This window comes from Lolium perenne, chromosome 4, assembly GCF_019359855.2.
Source record: "Lolium perenne isolate Kyuss_39 chromosome 4, Kyuss_2.0, whole genome shotgun sequence".
NCBI classification, from domain to species: domain Eukaryota; kingdom Viridiplantae; phylum Streptophyta; class Magnoliopsida; order Poales; family Poaceae; genus Lolium; species Lolium perenne.
In genome coordinates this window covers 139,212,523-139,233,921 of record NC_067247.2, presented here as the reverse complement: position 1 = coordinate 139,233,921, position 21,399 = coordinate 139,212,523, and the positions used below count along the sequence as shown (strand labels likewise).

The 21,399-nt window shown below is 45.3% G+C and overlaps 1 protein-coding gene across 1 annotated transcript; it reads right to left on the bottom strand.

The window, feature by feature from the left end:
* On the bottom strand, window positions 1-5,836 carry LOC127294033 (probable sucrose-phosphate synthase 5). Its single transcript, XM_051323774.2, has 11 exons — window positions 5,421-5,836; window positions 5,223-5,312; window positions 3,660-3,943; window positions 3,491-3,554; window positions 2,551-3,411; window positions 2,323-2,454; window positions 2,031-2,207; window positions 1,889-1,942; window positions 867-1,781; window positions 662-789; window positions 1-544 (listed from the first exon to the last, which is right to left on the bottom strand). Exons 1-11 carry the CDS (start codon window positions 5,634-5,636, stop codon window positions 286-288), a joined length of 3,180 nt encoding a protein of 1,059 aa, XP_051179734.1. The 5' UTR covers window positions 5,637-5,836; the 3' UTR covers window positions 1-285.
* Between the last annotated feature and the right edge of the window lie 15,563 nt (window positions 5,837-21,399).

Sequence of the window (21,399 nt, the reverse complement as noted above, 5' to 3'; positions counted from 1 at the left end):
GGAAGAAACATCAACTTACATTGAAAATATTTCTCTCTTTCATTCTTGCGTTTCTCTCTCTGTTTCTTTATAGTATGTACAGAAGCATACCTCACGGAGGCATGGCCAAAACATTAAAGAATTATTAGCTGACATGTTTTGCTCATGCTTGCACAGGTATACGGTATATGCAAATGCAATTCTGCAGTCATCTTCCTGCCAAAATCACAGGCGAAATAATCGAAGTGGAGCTACCACGTCCCGGATGTGGAAGACAGAAGCAGCAGAGCAGAGCAGAGCACGCTCTCAGATGGCCTTGAGGATCTCGGATGCAGACTGACCTTCCGCGAGCGTGACAATGTTGGGGGAGTCCATGGCCACGACGTCCGCCATGGTGTACCCGTCGTCTCCCCGGAGGAGCTCCTCGCTGCCGCGGGCGACCATCCCCGGCAGGATGAGCGTCCTGTGCACTCCCGGGAGCAGCCTCTCGCGGTCGGTGTCGCCGGTCTCGCCGACGAGCACCGCCACCTTGGCGAGATCGATCCCCCACTGTATCGACAGGTACCTGCACATCCAACATGCAGTTGGTTGATCAGACACAACACAAAAGTAACATGTTGAGAACACTAGTGTCGCTGCCACCGGATCGTATGAGAGTTTGAATGATCTGAACTCCGATCACCTGAGAGCGCGCGGCCGGGAAGCGGAGAGAGGGATGACGTTGAGGCGCTTGCACGCGCGCGTGTAGACGAGGTTGCACCGGAAGCCGCGCATCCGCAGCGCCTGCCTGATCGAATCCACCTTCTTCACCTGCACAAAACCCCAAGCATCAGGAGCGTGCCCATGAGGAATCCACCTTCTTCACCACCATGCTCTGCTCTGCTTACCTTGGATGCGTCCGTGGCGGCATAGGCGTGGCAGTGCACGGAGCAGGCGGGGCGATCGATGGCGAGGGCGACCTCCTCCACGCTCCCGAGCCTGGGCACGGCGGACTTCACGTGGTCACCGGGCCACCGGAACGCGACGTGCCCGGAGTACTCCTCGTCGGCCGCGAGCTCCTTCCACGGGTAGCATAGCTCGGCGCCGCTGCTGCATATCAGCGCGTCGAAGCTGGCTACGTCGGCGCCGCACGCCTTGATCGCCTCGGCGGCCTCGGGGATGGTCATGCCGGTCGACAGCACGTACCCCTGCTTCGCTCCCGCGCATTCACCAACCGACACCGCCGCGTCGATGGCCTTCTTCAGCTGCTCGACGTCCGGCTTGCCGTCGTCGCCGTAGCAGTCGACGGCGACCACCAGGAGGCTCTCCCGCCGGCCGGGCGCGAAGCCCAGCGCCCTGGCACCGGAGCTCGCCGGCTTCTCGGAGGCCGGGCGCCGGCGGAGCGCGTCCATGATGGCGGCCGCGGAGTCGGCGGCGTTGAGGTCGCTGGAGGCGTCCACGGATATCTGGAGCGAGAGGCCGCGGAGCGAGTCGGAGAGCGAGTCGTCGGCGCCGAAGCTGGTGGAGGAGCCCAGGGCGAGGGGCACGCGGAGCGGCTGGTGCGGCGAGGGCTGGTCGCAGTAGGTGGAGACGTGGGAGAGGTAGAGGCGGCAGTGGTGCGGCCACGAGAAGCGGTGGATGTTGCGGAGGCCGTTGCGGCGGCACTCCACCCACCGCGACTTCTCCGCCAGCAGGCTCAGCAGCGCGCCGGTGATCGCCTCCGCCGAGTGCGGGTCCACCAGCAGCCCGTTGTGGAGCGCCTTCAGGATGTCCACCGGCCCGCCGTTCTTGGTCGCCACCACCGGCAAACCATAAGCAGCGGCCTACACACGGATCACACGCAACAAGAACATAAGATTGTCGATCCAAATTAGTAAATGATGATGATGAAAAGGTTGCATCGACCTCACAAAAAAGTTGTGGAGCTTACCTCGATGATTGTGAGGCCGAACGGCTCTACAAGAGCTGGGTTGATGAATACTCCCTGCGAATGGCCGAATCAAACATGTCAAATTCATGCAGAGGAATAGGGGAATACAGAGGCATATGATGGGATTTTTCAGACTTTGTACCTTGGTCTTGGCGGCGAGGCGGTAGATGTGAGGCACGTCCGTCTGCTTGTGGTGCTTTGGGTAGGCCACCTGGCCGTAGAGGTCGTATCGGTCGATGAGCTTGAGCACGGCCGTGAGCACCGCGCCGCCGCCGCCGGCCATGTCCTCGATGTCATCCCTGTTCCCTAGTATCAGCGTCTGCATCCATTTTCAGTGCAGAAGAACAGAGGCCATCAGTCGCTCAGTGTTTGGGTCAAGATTTGTTCCTAATACTCCCAGGTTTGGAGTACTATATTGTGGCCTGAAAACGTACCAGGTTTGCGAGCTCCCGGAGCTGGCGGCTCTCGCCGTAGGCCTTGAGCAGCGTGGTGACGTTCTTCTTCGGGTCCGGCCGTGACAGCGCCAGGATCATCGGCTTGTGGGGGTTGGTGAAGAACCTCAGCACCTGGCGGAAAGAAAAAAACATTCTAATCAGCAATTATAAACAAGAAAAGCAAGATCACTGAAAGAGCTTGAGCGAGTTTTTAGGTCGAGTACGTACGTCTGACCAAATGGGAGGCAGAGCCTTCTTGGCCTTGTCGGGAGCAATGAGCATCTGCAGGTCGGCGCCATCCCCCTCAGCCGTGTCCTGTGTCTCGACGAAGCTGAAGTCCATGCCGGGCGGGATGACCGCCATGCGCGGCATGTACCGTCCGAGGCTGCTGACGCCGCGACGCTGCCTTACCCTGAGCTTGCGCTCCACCATGAGGTCGAAGCCGTCGTAGAGGCCCCACTGCTCCTCGATCTCCTGCTTGGTGCTGGTGACCACCATCTCCGCGGTGTCGAGCCCCGTCTCCTCGGCCTCGATCCGGCGCGCGATCTTGTAGGTGCCCTGGATCTCGGGGCCGGGCATGCGGCCGAGCTTGAGCAGCTGCTCCAGCTTGTTGCGCCCCAGCGAGTGGCCCGTCATGACCATGGGCACGTTCAGCGCGCTCGCCAGGTTCGCCGCCACCTCCGCCGCGTCCGCGTAGTGGCCGTGGATCACGTACGGCCAGATGGGTGCCGCCACCGCGCCGTCGGCCGGAGAAGGAGGGGGCTGGAGCTGGTCGCCGAGCGCGCGCGCGACCTCGGTGACGTGCGAGAGCGCGCGGTCCACGAACTCCGGGATGTGCGGCCACAGCTCCTCCTTGGGGATGTACTGGTCCCTCGGCCCGCACGGCAGCCGCACGATGTAGGCTCCGCCGCCGGACTGCTCGCCGTCGTCCTCGTCGGCGTCCGCCGAGGACAGGCGCTCCAGCATTTCCACGGGCTCGCCGTAGGTCCAGTCCACGTCGGGGCAGGAGATCTGCCGCGTCAGCAGGTCCACGCGGTGCACCCCCGCCGTCGCCGCCAGCGCACGCGCCAGCTCCACCACGTACTTCACCTGAACCAACAGCAAACAATAACAGGTCAGCGCAGGTCCACGACACGTGTCGACGTTTGGACAGGTGAACTTGGCCGACCTGGCCTCCGGTGTCGGAGTCTCGCCCGAGCTCCATGTTCTCTCCACGCACCAGTCCATGGATGCTAAAAATGTACAAACAAAACCACAGCAAGTCAGTAACACATCACAGCACAGACCAATCGCAAAAATTATTTCGTGTCAATTTCATTAGCAGTGGGTCGTGTTACCTGATGAGTACGATGTAGAGGTTCCTCTTCTTGGTCTGCTCCTCCTCGTCGTCGGAGACGAGCCGCACCTCGGAGTTGATCCTCGCGAGCCGGGTGCGTGGCTGTGGCTGCTGGTGCTCGCCATCGTCAGCGGACGGGACAGCAGGGGCGGCGTCGGGCTTGGCGGTGGTGATTGAGTCCTTCTCGCCCTCGGAGAGCTCGGAGAGGTCCTCGGCGGCCTCCCGGCTACCCAGCTCCTGCTCAAGCTTCCGCCGGGCCACCTCTTTCGTGTAATCCCACTCCACCTACACATCCATTCACAAAAGTTCATCAACGCAAGAAGATACAGAACAACTGAATTTGCTGAACTCAATATTCAGAGGCGACGTCTTCCTATCAAAAAAAAAAGAAAAAGAGGCGACGTCTTCCAATTCCCCCCTCTTTTGGAACTGAGGTCTCATTTCTTCAGTTTTGTTATGTCTCAGTTAACTAGATTTTCTTAAGTTTAAGTCACTTACAAAAAAAAAACCTGAGTTGCACTTTTCTGAGATGACTGAAACTTAAAAAAATCTCAGTCAACTTAGACATAGACACGCCCTCATTTCTTACTGTGTTCTATCTATGTGATACTTGCATGTTGAGGTTGCGTGATTTCGCAAGGATGAAGCTAGAACTGAACTGAAAATTCAGAGGCGTCATTTTCCTACTAGAACAAATCAGACGCAATGTCTAAAAAAGGAAGAGCGAGAATCTGTTGGCGTGAGCTGGGATAACGGTTCCCCTTTTAGCAACGGCAAGTTTTTTAAATGAGAAATTGAGCAAGTTTGTTCCACCGAAATGGAATAGCGCCCTGTGAAGCTCATCCATTTTCATGACTTTTACTCTTTCTTCTACTAGGGAGGAATAGCAACTTTTTAAGACCGAAAGCTCGAAATGAGCCTATGTTTGAATTAACGAATTAATCAACCGACTAGGAGGCCATGAGCAGTAGCAACTAACAACTGCATGTTACTAGCAGATTATACTTTTCAGAAACAGTTGCAACGAGCAAAGGAGTGTGTTCATGAGCAGTGGGTCCTGTTTGGCAGAGCAAACTGGAAAGGAACTTTGGTCACAATACGTCTGGTTGTGTGGGACCAATTATCAAAAGTGTTACAGTAACCTATTTGAAAAATAAAGTCCTGGTCCTTTTTATATTCTGCAGGAAAGTTCGAATTTGTGTGAAATTTAATCACTTTTGTGTAGAGGTAGGTACTTACAAAAGAAAAAAGTACCTCCCATGGACCGAGCCATGGGCTCACCGCAACCCAACAGTAAAACTCGTAAACGACCCAGCCCAATAATTCCTCCCCTAAACGCGCTTAGAATTAAACGAGACGTGGGCAGTGCCGTATGGGCCAGGCTAAGCGGGCCGCCGACATTGAACACGAGCTCCTTTCCTTTTCCGTTTTGATGAAGCGAAAAAGGAGAAACCGGGTCGTGAACGCAAGGAAAAGCAGAGCATGTGGAGGCCATCCGAGCCACGGACAGACGGCATCGCCGCCGTCCATGGCGCACGGCGGCGGGGAGGCGGGAGGGACGTACCTGCTTCTTCTGCCTGGAGACGTTCCAGATCCTCCAGCACAGGTTCTCCAGCCGGTTGCTGCGCTCCTGGCTGTTCCGCATCGCAACCACCTGCGGTTACAGACAATCAATCAAGAACGAACAAAAGGAGCAGTTACCACCGATTGATCAATCGCTGCAGATAACCAAGGATGATCCGTCGATTTACCAAGGCCTTACCTTTGTCCATGTCTTGTGTAGGGCCTGCTCGTCGAAGCTCCTCACGACCTCCTCCACGAAGTACCTGGTCGGGTTGTAGGCGGCGCTGGACTCCTCGGCCGCGAGCGCCGGCGCCGTCTCCAGCGGCGGCAGCTGCACGCCCTGCGGCCGCAGCTTCGACCCCGCGTCGAGGATCGCCTCCAGGTACCCGTTGATCCACTCGTTCCCCGCCGCCATCTCGACGGCGAGCAGGCTGCTCCGCTCCTCCTGCGCTAGTTACCCTCGCCGGCGAGGTGGCTGCTACTCCGCTCCTCCGGCGCTAAAGATCCCAACTTGATAAAGATCGGCTTATATACGTGTGCGCGTGTGGTGTGCTTTCGCGGTGTCGAGGTGTGGTGCTGGGGGGAGAAGATTGGAAGCCGGGTATTATTATATCTCCCAACGGAGCCTCTTTTCCGTGCTCTTCTTCAACTATTTTCTGTGCTACTTTTCGTATTCGTATTCGGATTCGTATTTGCTTTTGTTTCTGTGATGCGAATAAAAAATTCTTTCTTTGTATACGCGCTTTTTTGTTTCGGGGATTCTACGGCGGTTATCCGTCGATCTATCCCGTTGGAGCGACGGGAGGAGGGGAATAAAGCGAAGAGGGAAGATATGATATGGCCTGCCCGGTGGCGACTGCGACGGCTCTTGGGCGGAGCTGCCATTGGCACACGTATCCACGATATAATATGCCTGGCATATCCTCCCTCCCTGCTTAATTGCCGATTTTATTTCGGCTGCCAAGTTGTGCCGATCTTCTACACTCACAAGTCACAACTCAGCATAGTATCTACGAGTATTTTGTCAGGTGCCAGCTTTGTGTGATACGTCACAGGATTACGATTAATCAATTGCACAATCTTGTCTTGTTTGTGTGTTCAGCGGCTATTCTCAATTTGAAAGCGATGCGGCGTGTGGTGTCATGGCGCCAGACAGATGCGCGGGAGGGCCGGAGGGAGCGGCTATGCGACACACGTCTCTTGCGACTCTTGTGAACCGTAGACTCCACAGTCGACAAGCTTAATTCTTAATCATAATCATTATCATAAAACAGACGAACCTTTGGTGTAGCTCAATTCCTAATCACAGCACATAGACTCCACTGTCAGTTTCGCTTGGCAGTTTCGCTCCCTGATTCCCTCCAACAATTTGCTTGTCGACTGTGGTCAAAGCATTTGCTCTGATACCAACTGTGGTGACCCGGCATATCACTGCATGGTGTAGTATGCAAGTCTGATATAACACCAATGAAACACCGTTCCACTAGTATTATATCGCTCAGAGTGGTACAGCAGAAACATATGCGGGTCCAAGGCATGTCTATAGAATTACAATATTGACTCTGTTACATAAGATCATCACAGCCTCCTACTTTACAATGAGGTAAATCTGCAAATAAACTCCAGAAGAACGACTCGTAGTCTAATCCTATCACGAACTCTATTTGTAGAGTATTTAACTATCTAGAGAGGCTATGAATAGATTCTAGCTAAATAGGAGCTAAGTTTAGGAAGCTAGTTCCCTTCTATGGCTAAACTAGGTTTTCTCCTTGTTGGATGTGGTATCTGACTCCTCTGACAGGGTCCTGTCTCTTGAAGTAGTTGTTGACTCCTCGGCCTTCGAGTTGCACTGTAGATCCTCCTTCGATGCCTCCATATCTAAGCAGGGGATTTAAGAGTGGGATGAGGCCGAGCGTACTCAACAAGTTCAGTATAGGAAAGAGGTGTTTAATGCACTCGCTACAGCATTAGACCAGAAAGGCTAATACCAATGCAAGTTTTCATAACCATTTCTTCAAAAGGTTGCTTTTATTCGGAAGAACTATGTCCGTCGGCCTTCACCGGTTTACTAGAACTTCATGGAGCTCCTTTCCGGCCGCGTTCAGCGATTCCATATCCCGAACAGGGAGTGACAGTCACGGTTCTTTACACTCTGCAGAGGTGTGTTGCTTTACCCATAAGAGATCTTAACCTTGGTGCCAACCGAGTCATGTTCTCGTCCACACTTCCTTTGGTGTGAGGCCCGGTATAAGGTCATAGCCAATCATATTCCTCCGCTACCTCATACACCCACCCGTTGATGCAAACTCCGACCCTGGGTCCTCGCCGGTGCTCTTATACCAGTTAAGGACGGCCCCCGACCACGACAACAGTTCAGGTCTCTACCATGAACTCCTTCGCCGGCAGCTGCAACCCATCATAGACCGCAATTACCGTGGGGACTTCATCGGGACCCCCACCCTACCACTTGTCCTCTCTTGGATCAAGGGTACCACTTGTCCTCTCTTGGATCAAGGGTCTACGGTAAAGCGCATCCGTTGATGTACAAGAGGTGGAAATACAATTGACTATTCCGTCCCACTCCAGATCTTATGGTTAACACGGGTATTACGGCACAAGAATCACTGGCGACATTTGTTGTTTAATCCTAGATGGATATAAACCCTTGCAATGGAACCTCCACCATATCAACACAATCCATGGTTCCATTGCCCACCACATAGTCATATTCATAGTTATGAAAGTAGTGGTTTTGGTTTTTATGCAATAGTGATAACCATAGTACTTTGCAAGTAATTTGATAGAAATACTCAAATGACATGAGCAAGTGATGAACTTGCCTTTCTTGACTGCAAGATTATGCAGACAAGGTCTTCGATACGTAGTAACTCCAACTTCTGAAATAGCATCATCGTCCGGTAAGGACGATGTTTAAAAGATTGGCAAGAATGCAATAATGCATAAGTATGAGATGCAATCGTTTTAAACGTAATCTAACCCCGATGATTTAGGATCAGTGAGTTCTAATGATTGGTTTAGGGTGTGTTGCACTTTTAGAGTGATCCACAAGCAAGGTTCTTATTCAGGTGTGATTACTTGGTATCATGAACAGGTAGATAATAAAGTACAGTAATCAATTGAGCACACAAAGAATGATAATTGGCATAATGTTAGCATGTAAAGAACAGTTGTCAGTTTTAGTACTATATGGCATGGTTAATGATTGATTATCATATACTTTAAAAAGAATAACTTTTGAAGAACATGTTCTTTGATAAAGAACAAGTATGATAATTAGGTTGGTGGGGTTCTATGGTTGTCTATGGTTTCATCTAGTTTCTACAGTAAGTATTAAATGGATCCAAACAGGGTTGGATTCATTAATAACTAGGCTTGTATGGATTTAGTGAAGCCTAAGTATCCTAAGAAATTAATGGTTGCTATCATGGTGATTTCATCTTGCTGGTAATAGCTAGCTAGAGTTTATAGGTCCTGTTAGGTAGGGTTGATTATGATTTGTTATTTTCTTCAAAAGAATAACTTTTGAAGAACATACTTCTTAAGAAGTATTACAATTAAAGTTGAGGTTGCCTAGGGTTTACCTTTGAATTCACTAAGTAAAGAATGGTTGGTTCCTGAATAGGATGATTCATAATTATCTAATACTAGTAGGCTTTAGTGGAACAGGGTTATGTAGTGCAGAATAGTAAGTAGGGTTGCTATTAGGGTTCATCACAATGGTGTGATGCTAATTAAGGATGAATAAGGATAAGATTCTTGGTAATAAGGACTAGGGTTGATCCTATTTGATCATCTAGGTTTGATGGTATGCATACATGGAATATTAAATTCTTAGTGATAGAGTTCTTGTATCCTATGTGATTATGAACCAGCATTAAGTTGCTATTATGATTCTATAATAGAAAAGAAAGTCCATGATCACATGTTATAAACTAGAGGTTTGGGTTTGAGAAACCATTTAAGGTTCACATGAAATAGTGGAGCTCGGGTTTCTAATTGAATTAGGGTTTTGGGTTTCACATACAATTATGAGGTTGTAATCTTTATTCAATATGGAATTAGGGTTTTATATTACTATTCTATATGAGTTTTAAGTGGTAATTGTTTGAATATTAAAGCTAATACATGAATTGAGGAACTTGTTAAATCTTGATTGTAATTTTTTTATTCTTTTTATTTTTTTTGAATAATTAGGAAAATATCTTTTTAGAGTTTAAATCTTTAATTATTTTAGACATAAGAGTTTATCTTCGAGAATCATAGGGTCATCAAATTATTGTTCTTTGGACTTGAAAGTATTGTTTTCTTTTTCTTTTACTTCTGTTTAGGAGTGGACTATATCAAATAAAAATGGTGTGGTTAAATTGTGTATTCTTTTACCTTTTAAGATTATTATTAAAAAAAATAGAAAAAATGGTGGAAACTGGCTTGAGCCCAAATTGGCTTAACCAGATCTGGTCTAACTGGACCTGGCCCAACCGGTTGGGTCGGCCTGGTCTGGTTGGGTCAAGACCCAGGCCCGATCCCCACCCTTCTCTCATCCGCACTCGTACGCGAGGACGGGCTTGCTCGTTCCCCTCCTGGCGATGGCGTCGATGCCGTTCACGCCGTCACCGCCCGTCCAGCTGCTGGTCGACTCTGGCGCCGCCGCTCGCCCATGAGGCTTGGCCGCCCTCTCATCCTTCTTCTCCACCAAATCCCCCTTGCCGCGACGTCCTTGACACCCACGGTCGCGCCTAAGACTAACCCTAGTCCGCCTCCAATTACGGCTATCGCCGACCGATTCCAGCGCCGCCATACGCCGATGCTCCCCGACACGGATTCTCCATGGTCTCCCCCACCTGCTAACCTTCACCACGACGCCATCCTGCACGCGCTTGCGCCGCCCTGCTGCCGTTGACGCCCAACGCTCCCTGGTGTGGCTCCGCCGCCATCTTCTCTCGGCCATTGATGGCCGCCTTCGGCGTCTCTGATGTCTGCCCGGCGGGGCTCCACCTTATACCGCCGCCACCACGCCTCCAAGCGCCACCACGTGCGCTTGGCCGAACCCTAGGTTCGCCGGTGTGATGCTGCAAGCCGCTGCTGCTCCCCATTGGCGACCCCGCCTCCTCGTCGACCACGAGCCCCAGCTCGAGCTCGCCATCTCGGTGGTGTCTGGTGGTTTGGTGGTCATGCTATTGTGCCGCCTACTTTGTCTCTGCCTTGATGCCGACAGGACGGTGCTGCGATGCAACCACGGCGTCCTCGGCCTCGCCCGCCTCCTCTACAGGTCATTATGAGCTATATTCCACTCCTCTCCCACTCTGACTATGATTTTGTGTTAATCCAAGTGGTGCTGTTGGCTCAGTTATAATCTTGCTGATATGTTGGTTATACCATTTCTGATATATATCCCCTAATAAGACATATGTAGTGTGATTGGCCTATGCATTTGAGTTGAGGTTGGTTAAAGTGGCTAGTGTTGCATGGCAATCTAATGTCCCTGGTTGAGGCTATGCAATTGTCTAGTTTATTCATGTTCTGGTAGTGAAGGTGAGGATTGTGGTGCTTGGATTCCAGTGATCATTACCATTGGATTATGTTAATCAAACAAGTGATTCCCTGATGTGTATACTAGGCTTAATTTGGTGCCTCAACTTGGATGATTTGTTCATCCCATATTTGAAGAAATTGAACTTGGGCAGTTCAGTTAACTGAAGTAATTCAGCTATACCCCTGTGTATCTTATTACTGAATTTGGGAAATGTGAGATGCATCCATATTTGCTTGCAGATTGTTGCTTTGTTTGGTGGCTTGCTTATGGGCTTAGATATATACTTATATCTGTGCTGCAACTATGGTACTACTTGGTTGGCCTGGGATGAATGTCCTGGACCCTAAGTAGATTCATGTAGTATGTTGGTTATTAACTGTCGGCTTATGGTGATGACTAAATTGTGCATCAACGATATTGGACAGTAGCTGTGTTGGAATGCACAAACTGATGCCTTTCCTGAGCTCTTAAATATGATCTAGTTGTTGTTTATCAACTAGAGATGATTTTTGCATGGTTGGATTTTATTGGTGGATCTTGATGTTCCCTTTTTGAATAGCTATAACTAATAAGAACAGATTTGGCTTGATCTTGTAGCCTTGCCAATGATGCAAAGGCTGAGGTACAAACCTGTGATAAGAACAGATGCTTTTATTTGTCTTTTTATTTCTCGGTGATGATATTGGCATAGCACTTCTATGCCATTCTGAGAGAAATAGATCCCTCCAATCCCCTAGATAAAAATCTAGTGGAAGGGTAGATGGATCTACTTGCTTGGTATTTTCTTCTTTATTTCTTCTCATGTGATTATGCAAATCTAAGAACATATATATGATCAAGCCTATGAATTTCTACCTGTTGCTCTTGGTAGCTTGGTCTCCTAGATACTGAAACACCACCTCCTTGTGGTTAGCATGCACCCCTTGCTGCTTCGATTTCTTCCTAAGATCTGGCTACTAAATAGGTGATGGCTATGTATTGCTGGTATGATCTAGTGGTTTGGCTAGTGGAGATATTTGTTGGAATAGCTATTGTTCTTGTTTGAGCTGGTGGATATAAAATGGGTTTCTTCTTTTCTAGCTACTGTACTTTAGCTGTTGATGCTGTTCTTGAATCTTGATATCTTGGCTGTTCTAGGAATCTGAATGAAGAGCTACTTGTTCTGGCATGTGAAATGAACTGTTGTTCTAGGGCTTCTTGGTGTATGGTGCGGTTTGGATGTAGTGGCTTGCTTTTGTATTACTAGACGATTCTTTGTGCGATTGACAACACACTGCTTCCGTATTCTGTGTTGTCTTTGCTTGTGTGGGTGCCTCACTATCTAGTGTAAGAGGACAACATTCCTTTCTCTTCCTCCTTGAGCAAGCAACGTCAGGTTGCTCTTATCTCACAACTTGAGCTTTACTTTTGGTACTGCCAAGTGGAAACTACTCAGGTTGAGCTTAGGATCATCTTTGACTCATCCATGTCGAGACATGGTTCATTTATATGCATTTGTGGGTTTGGTTTAAATAGGGACTTAACTAGATTAGAGGGAAAATAATTTATTGCTTTTGTTGCCTATTCATATGGATCAGATTTTGTGGCCCAATATCCTTTTGTTGCCTACTTGCTGATGGTTGCCTAATGATCCTAATTGGTTCCGAAGTCCCATTTGTTGCCTAAGATAAACAATTCCCTCTAATCGCATTCGAACATTAGAACAAGTGTCTAATGTCCTAAAGTTGAGTTCCAATATCAAAATGCCTCATCCTTGATGATGGCGACATTTTAACCATAACACAATTTACTTTCCTTTTGTCTTTGTTGTTTCTTTTTGCAGGGAAAGAAGAACAAGAAATGTTAGGAAGATTTAGTTTAGGAATTCTTTTAGTTCCATTTTGCAATCTCATACTTCTTGTGTAACTTGTAATATTTCAATAAGTGTTGTAATAATTCTTATGTGAATTGTTATTTATAATATTTGATTCTCATTTATTATTTATATTTACTTTGTATTTATATAATTGTTTAGAATTCTAATTCTAATTCAAATTCTTATTTGAAATTATGTCTCTCATATTTGAATTTGAATTCAAACCATTTCCCTCGAAAACATAATAAATCAACAAAGGTCATGTCGAAATTTATCGCACTTGTGTCGATGACATAAATCAATTCCATTGACACAAGAGAAACCTCGATCACTTTGTGTTTGGTTGAAGCGCGAAAATTCCCCGGATTTTCTATGCATGAATGCAATGCACACATCTGTTTCCTCTATTTTTGTAACCCCATTATCTGGGATATTACAGTCTCTACCCCTTAAACTAAACTTCGTCCTCGAAGTTTGAACTCTCTCACGTTTCCGAAGTGTGGTTCTAACTTATGCAGACTTTGACTTCTCTCGAACTCCGTGGTGATCTCACTGGATATAATTGAATATATCCCTTGTCCAGATTCTTCCTGGAATCCATTAGGGTTTGTCTCTGAACATAAGTTTCTAACTCCAGTTCTATGGTTTTCTTCCTGGAATCTAATAATACCTGTCTCTGAGCCATGGCTACTAACTTTAATTATTTCATTTCTTTCAACTCTATAATCTTGTTTCCTCTCTCATTGAAGAATCAAGGATGGGACTTCTTCTGGTGCTGCTTGTCTTAACTGAGGACTAATTTGATAACATACTCCTAATTGGTAGATTAGGTCTTTGTTTTCCCTTACTACCAAAACTGCAATAATGGTACTAGTAAGGTACTTAAAATGGATATGATCATGATGGTTTATTCCTCTAAGAATGGATTAGACTCATTTAGTCTATCCAATCATGGTTTATAGTTGATACCTATAACTATTGTTGGTTATTTAGGTTCCATGAAAGGAATCATTCAAATAGACTTTAGTTTTGGTATGGTCAAACTCCTTCGGTCTTTAGCCTTCTTGGGCTGTATTTTATCTACGGTATTTTCTTCGTCCAACTTCATTAACTTTAGTTTACTTGAGCTATCGTACTTCTGAGTAAATATTACTCACTTTCTCAAGTTATAGTCCACTTCTTACTTCCTCGAGGTATGAACCTCGGCTTCTGGTCTGAAATCCTTCTGAAAGTAGTGTTCAACAATCTTATGAAAATAAGATCGAACTTCCTCTCAGTTCAGACCTTCTTCTTCTATCTAGCTTAAAGTATTGAGTTATTGTACATCTATCTCAGTCTTTACTCTACCCCTTTGAGTTTTCTTATGGTCTTCCACTCCTTTTATTCCAACCATTGAATTGATGGTTAGAATATTGGTCTTGGTGTAGCTTATGGTTTATATTCTTCTAAGGTCTTGTGAAGAATCCTTGTGGTGTATCCACTCAATTGTGGACATCCAATGTGAATCCTTTGACTAAATGATTATAGGTCATTGTTATTTGGCTAACAAAATTTTATTTGTTCACAACTTCTTGGTACAAATAATCCAATGATGGACTACTTGATACCAATTGTGGCTATTTGTTATCTAAAAATGAATTCTATTATAGGTTCTGATCAACTGGACAAGACATCTTCTACTTTATCTCGTAGCATTGATACTATACCAATTGTGGTCTTCTGATATCAACGATGGTCTTCTAATATCTGTTACGGTTTCATAAGTCATCTTCCTTTCGATCTTCAGGGTTTAATGTTGCAAGAAAACCACTAGCTGACACTATGATTATAGTATCCTAAGTGATTTCCCATGCATTCTCTCTCCTATGTTGACTATGGATCAGCTTTAGCTTCACCATAATCACAAGATTTCTCACCTTCATGCTTCTTTCGTACTAAAGTACTCCTCCGTTGAGGCAAAGCATGAGTTTTGATTGGTACTATCTTCAGAGTATTGTGGTTACTTCCCACAACTTTGCTTCCTTTCTCTGATGAACCTTCATCTTGTCTTTGGAATCTTCCAGAATTCGTCGCTTCCTCACACGAATACTATTACCCTCTAGATCCTTAGCATCAAGTAAGAACTTGATATTGCAACATGCATTTGCATATCGAAGTCAAACTTCATGTATGGATCTAGTCAAACAAAGAAAATCCAATAAAATCCAAGAAGATTCAGCTTTGTGCTTATAATACACACCATCATAAGCCTGAATAATGATAGTTGAGTAAGACATCTCTTAACATCAGGCTGAGATGTGTAGTATATAACACCACATACGATAGGTTTGTATCGTGATACTAAGCACGAATATATGGAAGTCTACTATTTGTCTCAACCTTTACCTTAATTGCACAATTGCAATGAGATAAACTTGACACAAAGTGGCATGGAATAGTTGTGGTTGACCTAAAGTTCTTTGGAAGTATTAACTTGACTTCTATTTTATTGAGGACTACTTCGCATGATATGTCTGTTTCTAACATCATTATTCTAGACACATAACTATTGGAATATAACTCCTATACTTCCAAGTTATTGTACCATAAGGCTATGGTCCTGATGTGCTTGGCACACTTCCCATATTTTTGGAACACAGTTCTTGCACTATTGTCTTGCTTCTTATTGTTCTCCTCCTAAATGTCTATGATGTTCTATTCCATCACATAATGATTCTCAGGTGAATCATATATGATTAGCTACTCTACTATGTAGGTAAACATATAATATTCCTATCATTCTTCCTTACCTCCCATGATTGACTCATCATGGTACATACTACCTTATATGACTTACATTTATCACTTCTCATCAATTATTTCACATGTCTAGATAATTTTACTTACTCATTACTTATCTTGGTCTACATCTTCTATTAGGATATCTCAATTATCTTCATCACTTGATATTACTCCTATTACAGGTCTGGATATCTCTTATTTAACTATAACATGTGTTGGTACACATCTTCCAATAGGATATCTTCCTTATGGTTGTATCCTCTCTTTGGACTACCATGTATTGTATACCAACTGTGATCTACTCATCTATTGTTTTAAGAACTTAATGGTGTACTACATATTTGGGATTAGCTGACTATCTTTACTTAGAAAAGATAGATTGAAAAGGTTGACTCAAGTGTGTCAGGATTATTCTCAAGTGAATATCCATCTCAAGTCATCAGAAGATTTGGTTCACCTAGGACATCTTCCTATAGATACTACCAATCCTATAGGTCTCCTTTAAAGGGTTTTAATCCTAGGGTCAAAGCATTTGCTCTGATACCAACTGTGGTGACCCGGCATACCACTGCATGGTGTAGTATGCAAGTCTGATATAACACCAATGAAACACCGTTCCACTAGTATTATATCGCTCAGAGTGGTACAACAGAAACATATGCGGGTCCAAGGCATGTCTATAGAATTACAATATTGACTCTGTTACATAAGATCATCACAGCCTCCTACTTTACAATGAGGTAAATCTGCAAATAAACTCCAGAAGAACGACTCGTAGTCTAATCCTATCACGAACTCTATTTGTAGAGTATTTAACTATCTAGAGAGGCTATGAATAGATTCTAGCTAAATAGGAGCTAAGTTTAGGAAGCTAGTTCCCTTCTATGGCTAAACTAGGTTTTCTCCTTGTTGGATGTGGTATCTGACTCCTCTGACAGGGTCCTGTCTCTTGAAGTAGTTGTTGACTCCTCGGCCTTCGAGTTGCACTGTAGATCCTCCTTCGATGCTTCCATATCTAAGCAGGGGATTTAAGAGTGGGATGAGTACGAGCGTACTCAACAAGTTCATTATAGGAAAGAGGTGTTTAATGCACTAGCTACAGCATTAGACCAGAAAGTCTAATACCAATGCAAGTTTTCATAACCATTTCTTCAAAAGGTTGCTTTTATTCAAGAACTATGTCCGTCGGCCTTCACCGGTTTACTAGAACTTCATGGAGCTCCTTTCCGGCCGCGTTCGCAGTTCCATATCCCGGAACAGGGAGTGACAGGTCACGGTTCTTTACACTCTGCAGAGGTGTGTTGCTTTACCCATAAGAGATCTTAACCTTGGTGCCAACCGAGTCATGTTCTCGTCCACACTTCCTTTGGTGTGAGGCCCGGTATAAGGTCATAGCCAATCATATTCCTCCGCTACCTCATACACCCACCCGTTGATGCAAACTCCGACCCTGGGTCCTCGCCGGTGCTCTTATACCGATTAAGGGCGGCCCCGACCACGACAACAGTTCAGGTCTCTACCATGAACTCCTTCGCCGGCAAATGCAACCCATCATAGACCGCAATTACCGTGGGGACTTCATCGGGACCCCCACCCTACCACTTGTCCTCTCTTGGATCAAGGGTACCACTTGTCCTCTCTTGGATCAAGGGTCTACGGTAAAGCGCATCCGTTGATGTACAAGAGGTGGAAATACAATTGACTATTCCGTCCCACTCGGATCTTATGGTTAACACGGGTATTACGGCACAAGAATCACTGGCGACATTTGTTGTTTAATCCTAGATGGATATAAACCCTTGCAATGGAACCTCCACCATATCAACACAATCCATGGTTCCATTGCCCACCACATAGTCATATTCATAGTTATGAAAGTAGTGGTTTTGGTTTTTATGCAATAGTGATAACCATAGTACTTTGCAAGTAATTTGATAGAAATACTCAAATGACATGAGCAAGTGATGAACTTGCCTTTCTTGACTGCAAGATTATGCAGACAAGGTCTTCGATACGTAGTAACTCCAACTTCTGAAATAGCATCATCGTCCGGTAAGGACGATGTTTAAAAGATTGGCAAGAATGCAATAATGCATAAGTATGAGATGCAATCGTTTTAAACGTAATCTAACCCCGATGATTTAGGATCAGTGAGTTCTAATGATTGGTTTAGGGTGTGTTGCACTTTTAGAGTGATCCACAAGCAAGGTTCTTATTCAGGTGTGATTACTTGGTATCATGAACAGGTAGATAATAAAGTACAGTAATCAATTGAGCACACAAAGAATGATAATTGGCATAATGTTAGCATGTAAAGAACAGTTGTCAGTTTTAGTACTATATGGCATGGTTAATGATTGATTATCATATACTTTAAAAGAATAACTTTTGAAGAACATGTTCTTTGATAAAGAACAAGTATGATAATTAGGTTGGTGGGGTTCTATGGTTGTCTATGGTTTCATCTAGTTTCTACAGTAAGTATTAAATGGATCCAAACAGGGTTGGATTCATTAATAACTAGGCTTGTATGGATTTAGTGAAGCCTAAGTATCCTAAGAAATTAATGGTTGCTATCATGGTGATTTCATCTTGCTGGTAATAGCTAGCTAGAGTTTATAGGTCCTGTTAGGTAGGGTTGATTATGATTTGTTATTTTCTTCAAAAGAATAACTTTTGAAGAACATACTTCTTAAGAAGTATTACAATTAAGGTTGAGGTTGCCTAGGGTTTACCTTTGAATTCACTAAGTAAAGAATGGTTGGTTCCTGAATAGGATGATTCATAATTATCTAATACTAGTAGGCTTTAGTGGAACAGGGTTATGTAGTGCAGAATAGTAAGTAGGGTTGCTATTAGGGTTCATCACAATGGTGTGATGCTAATTAAGGATGAATAAGGATAAGATTCTTGGTAATAAGGACTAGGGTTGATCCTATTTGATCATCTAGGTTTGATGGTATGCATACATGGAATATTAAATTCTTAGTGATAGAGTTCTTGTATCCTATGTGATTATGAACCAGCATTAAGTTGCTATTATGATTCTATAATAGAAAAGAAAGTCCATGATCACATGTTATAAACTAGAGGTTTGGGTTTGAGAAACCATTTAAGGTTCAAATGAAATAGTGGAGCTCGGGTTTCTAATTGAATTAGGGTTTTGGGTTTCACATACAATTATGAGGTTGTAATCTTTATTCAATATGGAATTAGGGTTTTATATTACTATTCTATATGAGTTTTAAGTGGTAATTGTTTGAATATTAAAGCTAATACATGAATTGAGGAACTTGTTAAATCTTGATTGTAATTTTTTTATTCTTTTTATTTTTTTTGAATAATTAGGAAAATATCTTTTTAGAGTTTAAATCTTTAATTATTTTAGACATAAGAGTTTATCTTCGAGAATCATAGGGTCATCAAATTATTGTTCTTTGGACTTGAAAGTATTGTTTTCTTTTTCTTTTACTTCTGTTTAGGAGTGGACTATATCAAATAAAAATGGTGTGGTTAAATTGTGTATTCTTTTACCTTTTAAGATTATTATTAAAAAAAATAGAAAAAATGGTGGAAACTGGCTTGAGCCCAAATTGGCTTAACCAGATCTGGTCTAACTGGACCTGGCCCAACCGGTTGGGTCGGCCTGGTCTGGTTGGGTCAAGACCCAGGCCCGATCCCCACCCTTCTCTCATCCGCACTCGTACGCGAGGACGGGCTTGCTCGTTCCCCTCCTGGCGATGGCGTCGATGCCGTTCACGCCGTCACCGCCCGTCCAGCTGCTGGTCGACTCCGGCGCCGCCGCTCGCCCATGAGGCTTGGCCGCCCTCTCATCCTTCTTCTCCACCAAATCCCCCTTGCCGCGACGTCCTTGACACCCACGGTCGCGCCTAAGACTAACCCTAGTCCGCCTCCAATTACGGCTATCGCCGACCGATTCCAGCGCCGCCATACGCCGATGCTCCCCGACACGGATTCTCCATGGTCTCCCCCACCTGCTAACCTTCACCACGACGCCATCCTGCACGCGCTTGCGCCGCCCTGCTGCTGTTGACGCCCAACGCTCCCTGGTGTGGCTCCGCCGCCATCTTCTCTCGGCCATTGATGGCCGCCTTCGGCGTCTCTGATGTCTGCCCGGCGGGGCTCCACCTTATACCGCCGCCACCACGCCTCCAAGCGCCACCACGCGCGCTTGGCCGAACCCTAGGTTCGCCGGTGTGATGCTGCAAGCCGCTGCTGCTCCCCATTGGCGACCCCGCCTCCTCGTCGACCACGAGCCCCAGCTCGAGCTCGCCATCTCGGTGGTGTCTGGTGGTTTGGTGGTCATGCTATTGTGCCGCCTACTTTGTCTCTGCCTTGACGCCGACAGGACGGTGCTGCGATGCAACCACGGCGTCCTCGGCCTCGCCCGCCTCCTCTACAGGTCATTATGAGCTATATTCCACTCCTCTCCCACTCTGACTATGATTTTGTGTTAATCCAAGTGGTGCTGTTGGCTCAGTTATAATCTTGCTGATATGTTGGTTATACCATTTCTGATATATATCCCCTAATAAGACATATGTAGTGTGATTGGCCTATGCATTTGAGTTGAGGTTGGTTAAAGTGGCTAGTGCTGCATGGCAATCTAATGTCCCTGGTTGAGGCTATGCAATTGTCTAGTTTATTCATGTTCTGGTAGTGAAGGTGAGGATTGTGGTGCTTGGATTCCAGTGATCATTACCATTGGATTATGTTAATCAAACAAGTGATTCCCTGATGTGTATACTAGGCTTAATTTGGTGCCTCAACTTGGATGATTTGTTCATCCCATATTTGAAGAAATTGAACTTGGGCAGTTCAGTTAACTGAAGTAATTCAGCTATACCCCTGTGTATCTTATTACTGAATTTGGGGAAATGTGAGATGCATCCATATTTGCTTGCAGATTGTTGCTTTGTTTGGTGGCTTGCTTATGGGCTTAGATATATACTTATATCTGTGCTGCAACTATGGTACTACTTGGTTGGCCTGGGATGAATGTCCTGGACCCTAAGTAGATTCATGTAGTATGTTGGTTATTAACTGTCGGCTTATGGTGATGACTAAATTGTGCATCAACGATATTGGACAGTAGCTGTGTTGGAATGCACAAACTGATGCCTTTCCTGAGCTCTTAAATATGATCTAGTTGTTGTTTATCAACTAGAGATGATTTTTGCATGGTTGGATTTTATTGGTGGATCTTGATGTTCCCTTTTTGAATAGCTATAACTAATAAGAACAGATTTGGCTTGATCTTGTAGCCTTGCCAATGATGCAAAGGCTGAGGTACAAACCTGTGATAAGAACAGATGCTTTTATTTGTCTTTTTATTTCTCGGTGATGATATTGGCATAGCACTTCTATGCCATTCTGAGAGAAATAGATCCCTCCAATCCCCTAGATAAAAATCTAGTGGAAGGGTAGATGGATCTACTTGCTTGGTATTTTCTTCTTTATTTCTTCTCATGTGATTATGCAAATCTAAGAACATATATATGATCAAGCCTATGAATTTCTACCTGTTGCTCTTGGTAGCTTGGTCTCCTAGATACTGAAACACCACCTCCTTGTGGTTAGCATGCACCCCTTGCTGCTTCGATTTCTTCCTAAGATCTGGCTACTAAATAGGTGATGGCTATGTATTGCTGGTATGATCTAGTGGTTTGGCTAGTGGAGATATTTGTTGGAATAGCTATTGTTCTTGTTTGAGCTGGTGGATATAAAATGGGTTTCTTCTTTTCTAGCTACTGTACTTTAGCTGTTGATGCTGTTCTTGAATCTTGATATCTTGGCTGTTCTAGGAATCTGAATGAAGAGCTACTTGTTCTGGCATGTGAAATGAACTGTTGTTCTAGGGCTTGCTGGTGTATGGTGCGGCTGGATGTAGTGGCTTGCTTTTGTATTACCAGACAGTTGCTGTGCAGTTGACAACACACTGCCCTGTATTCTGTGACTGTGCTGCTT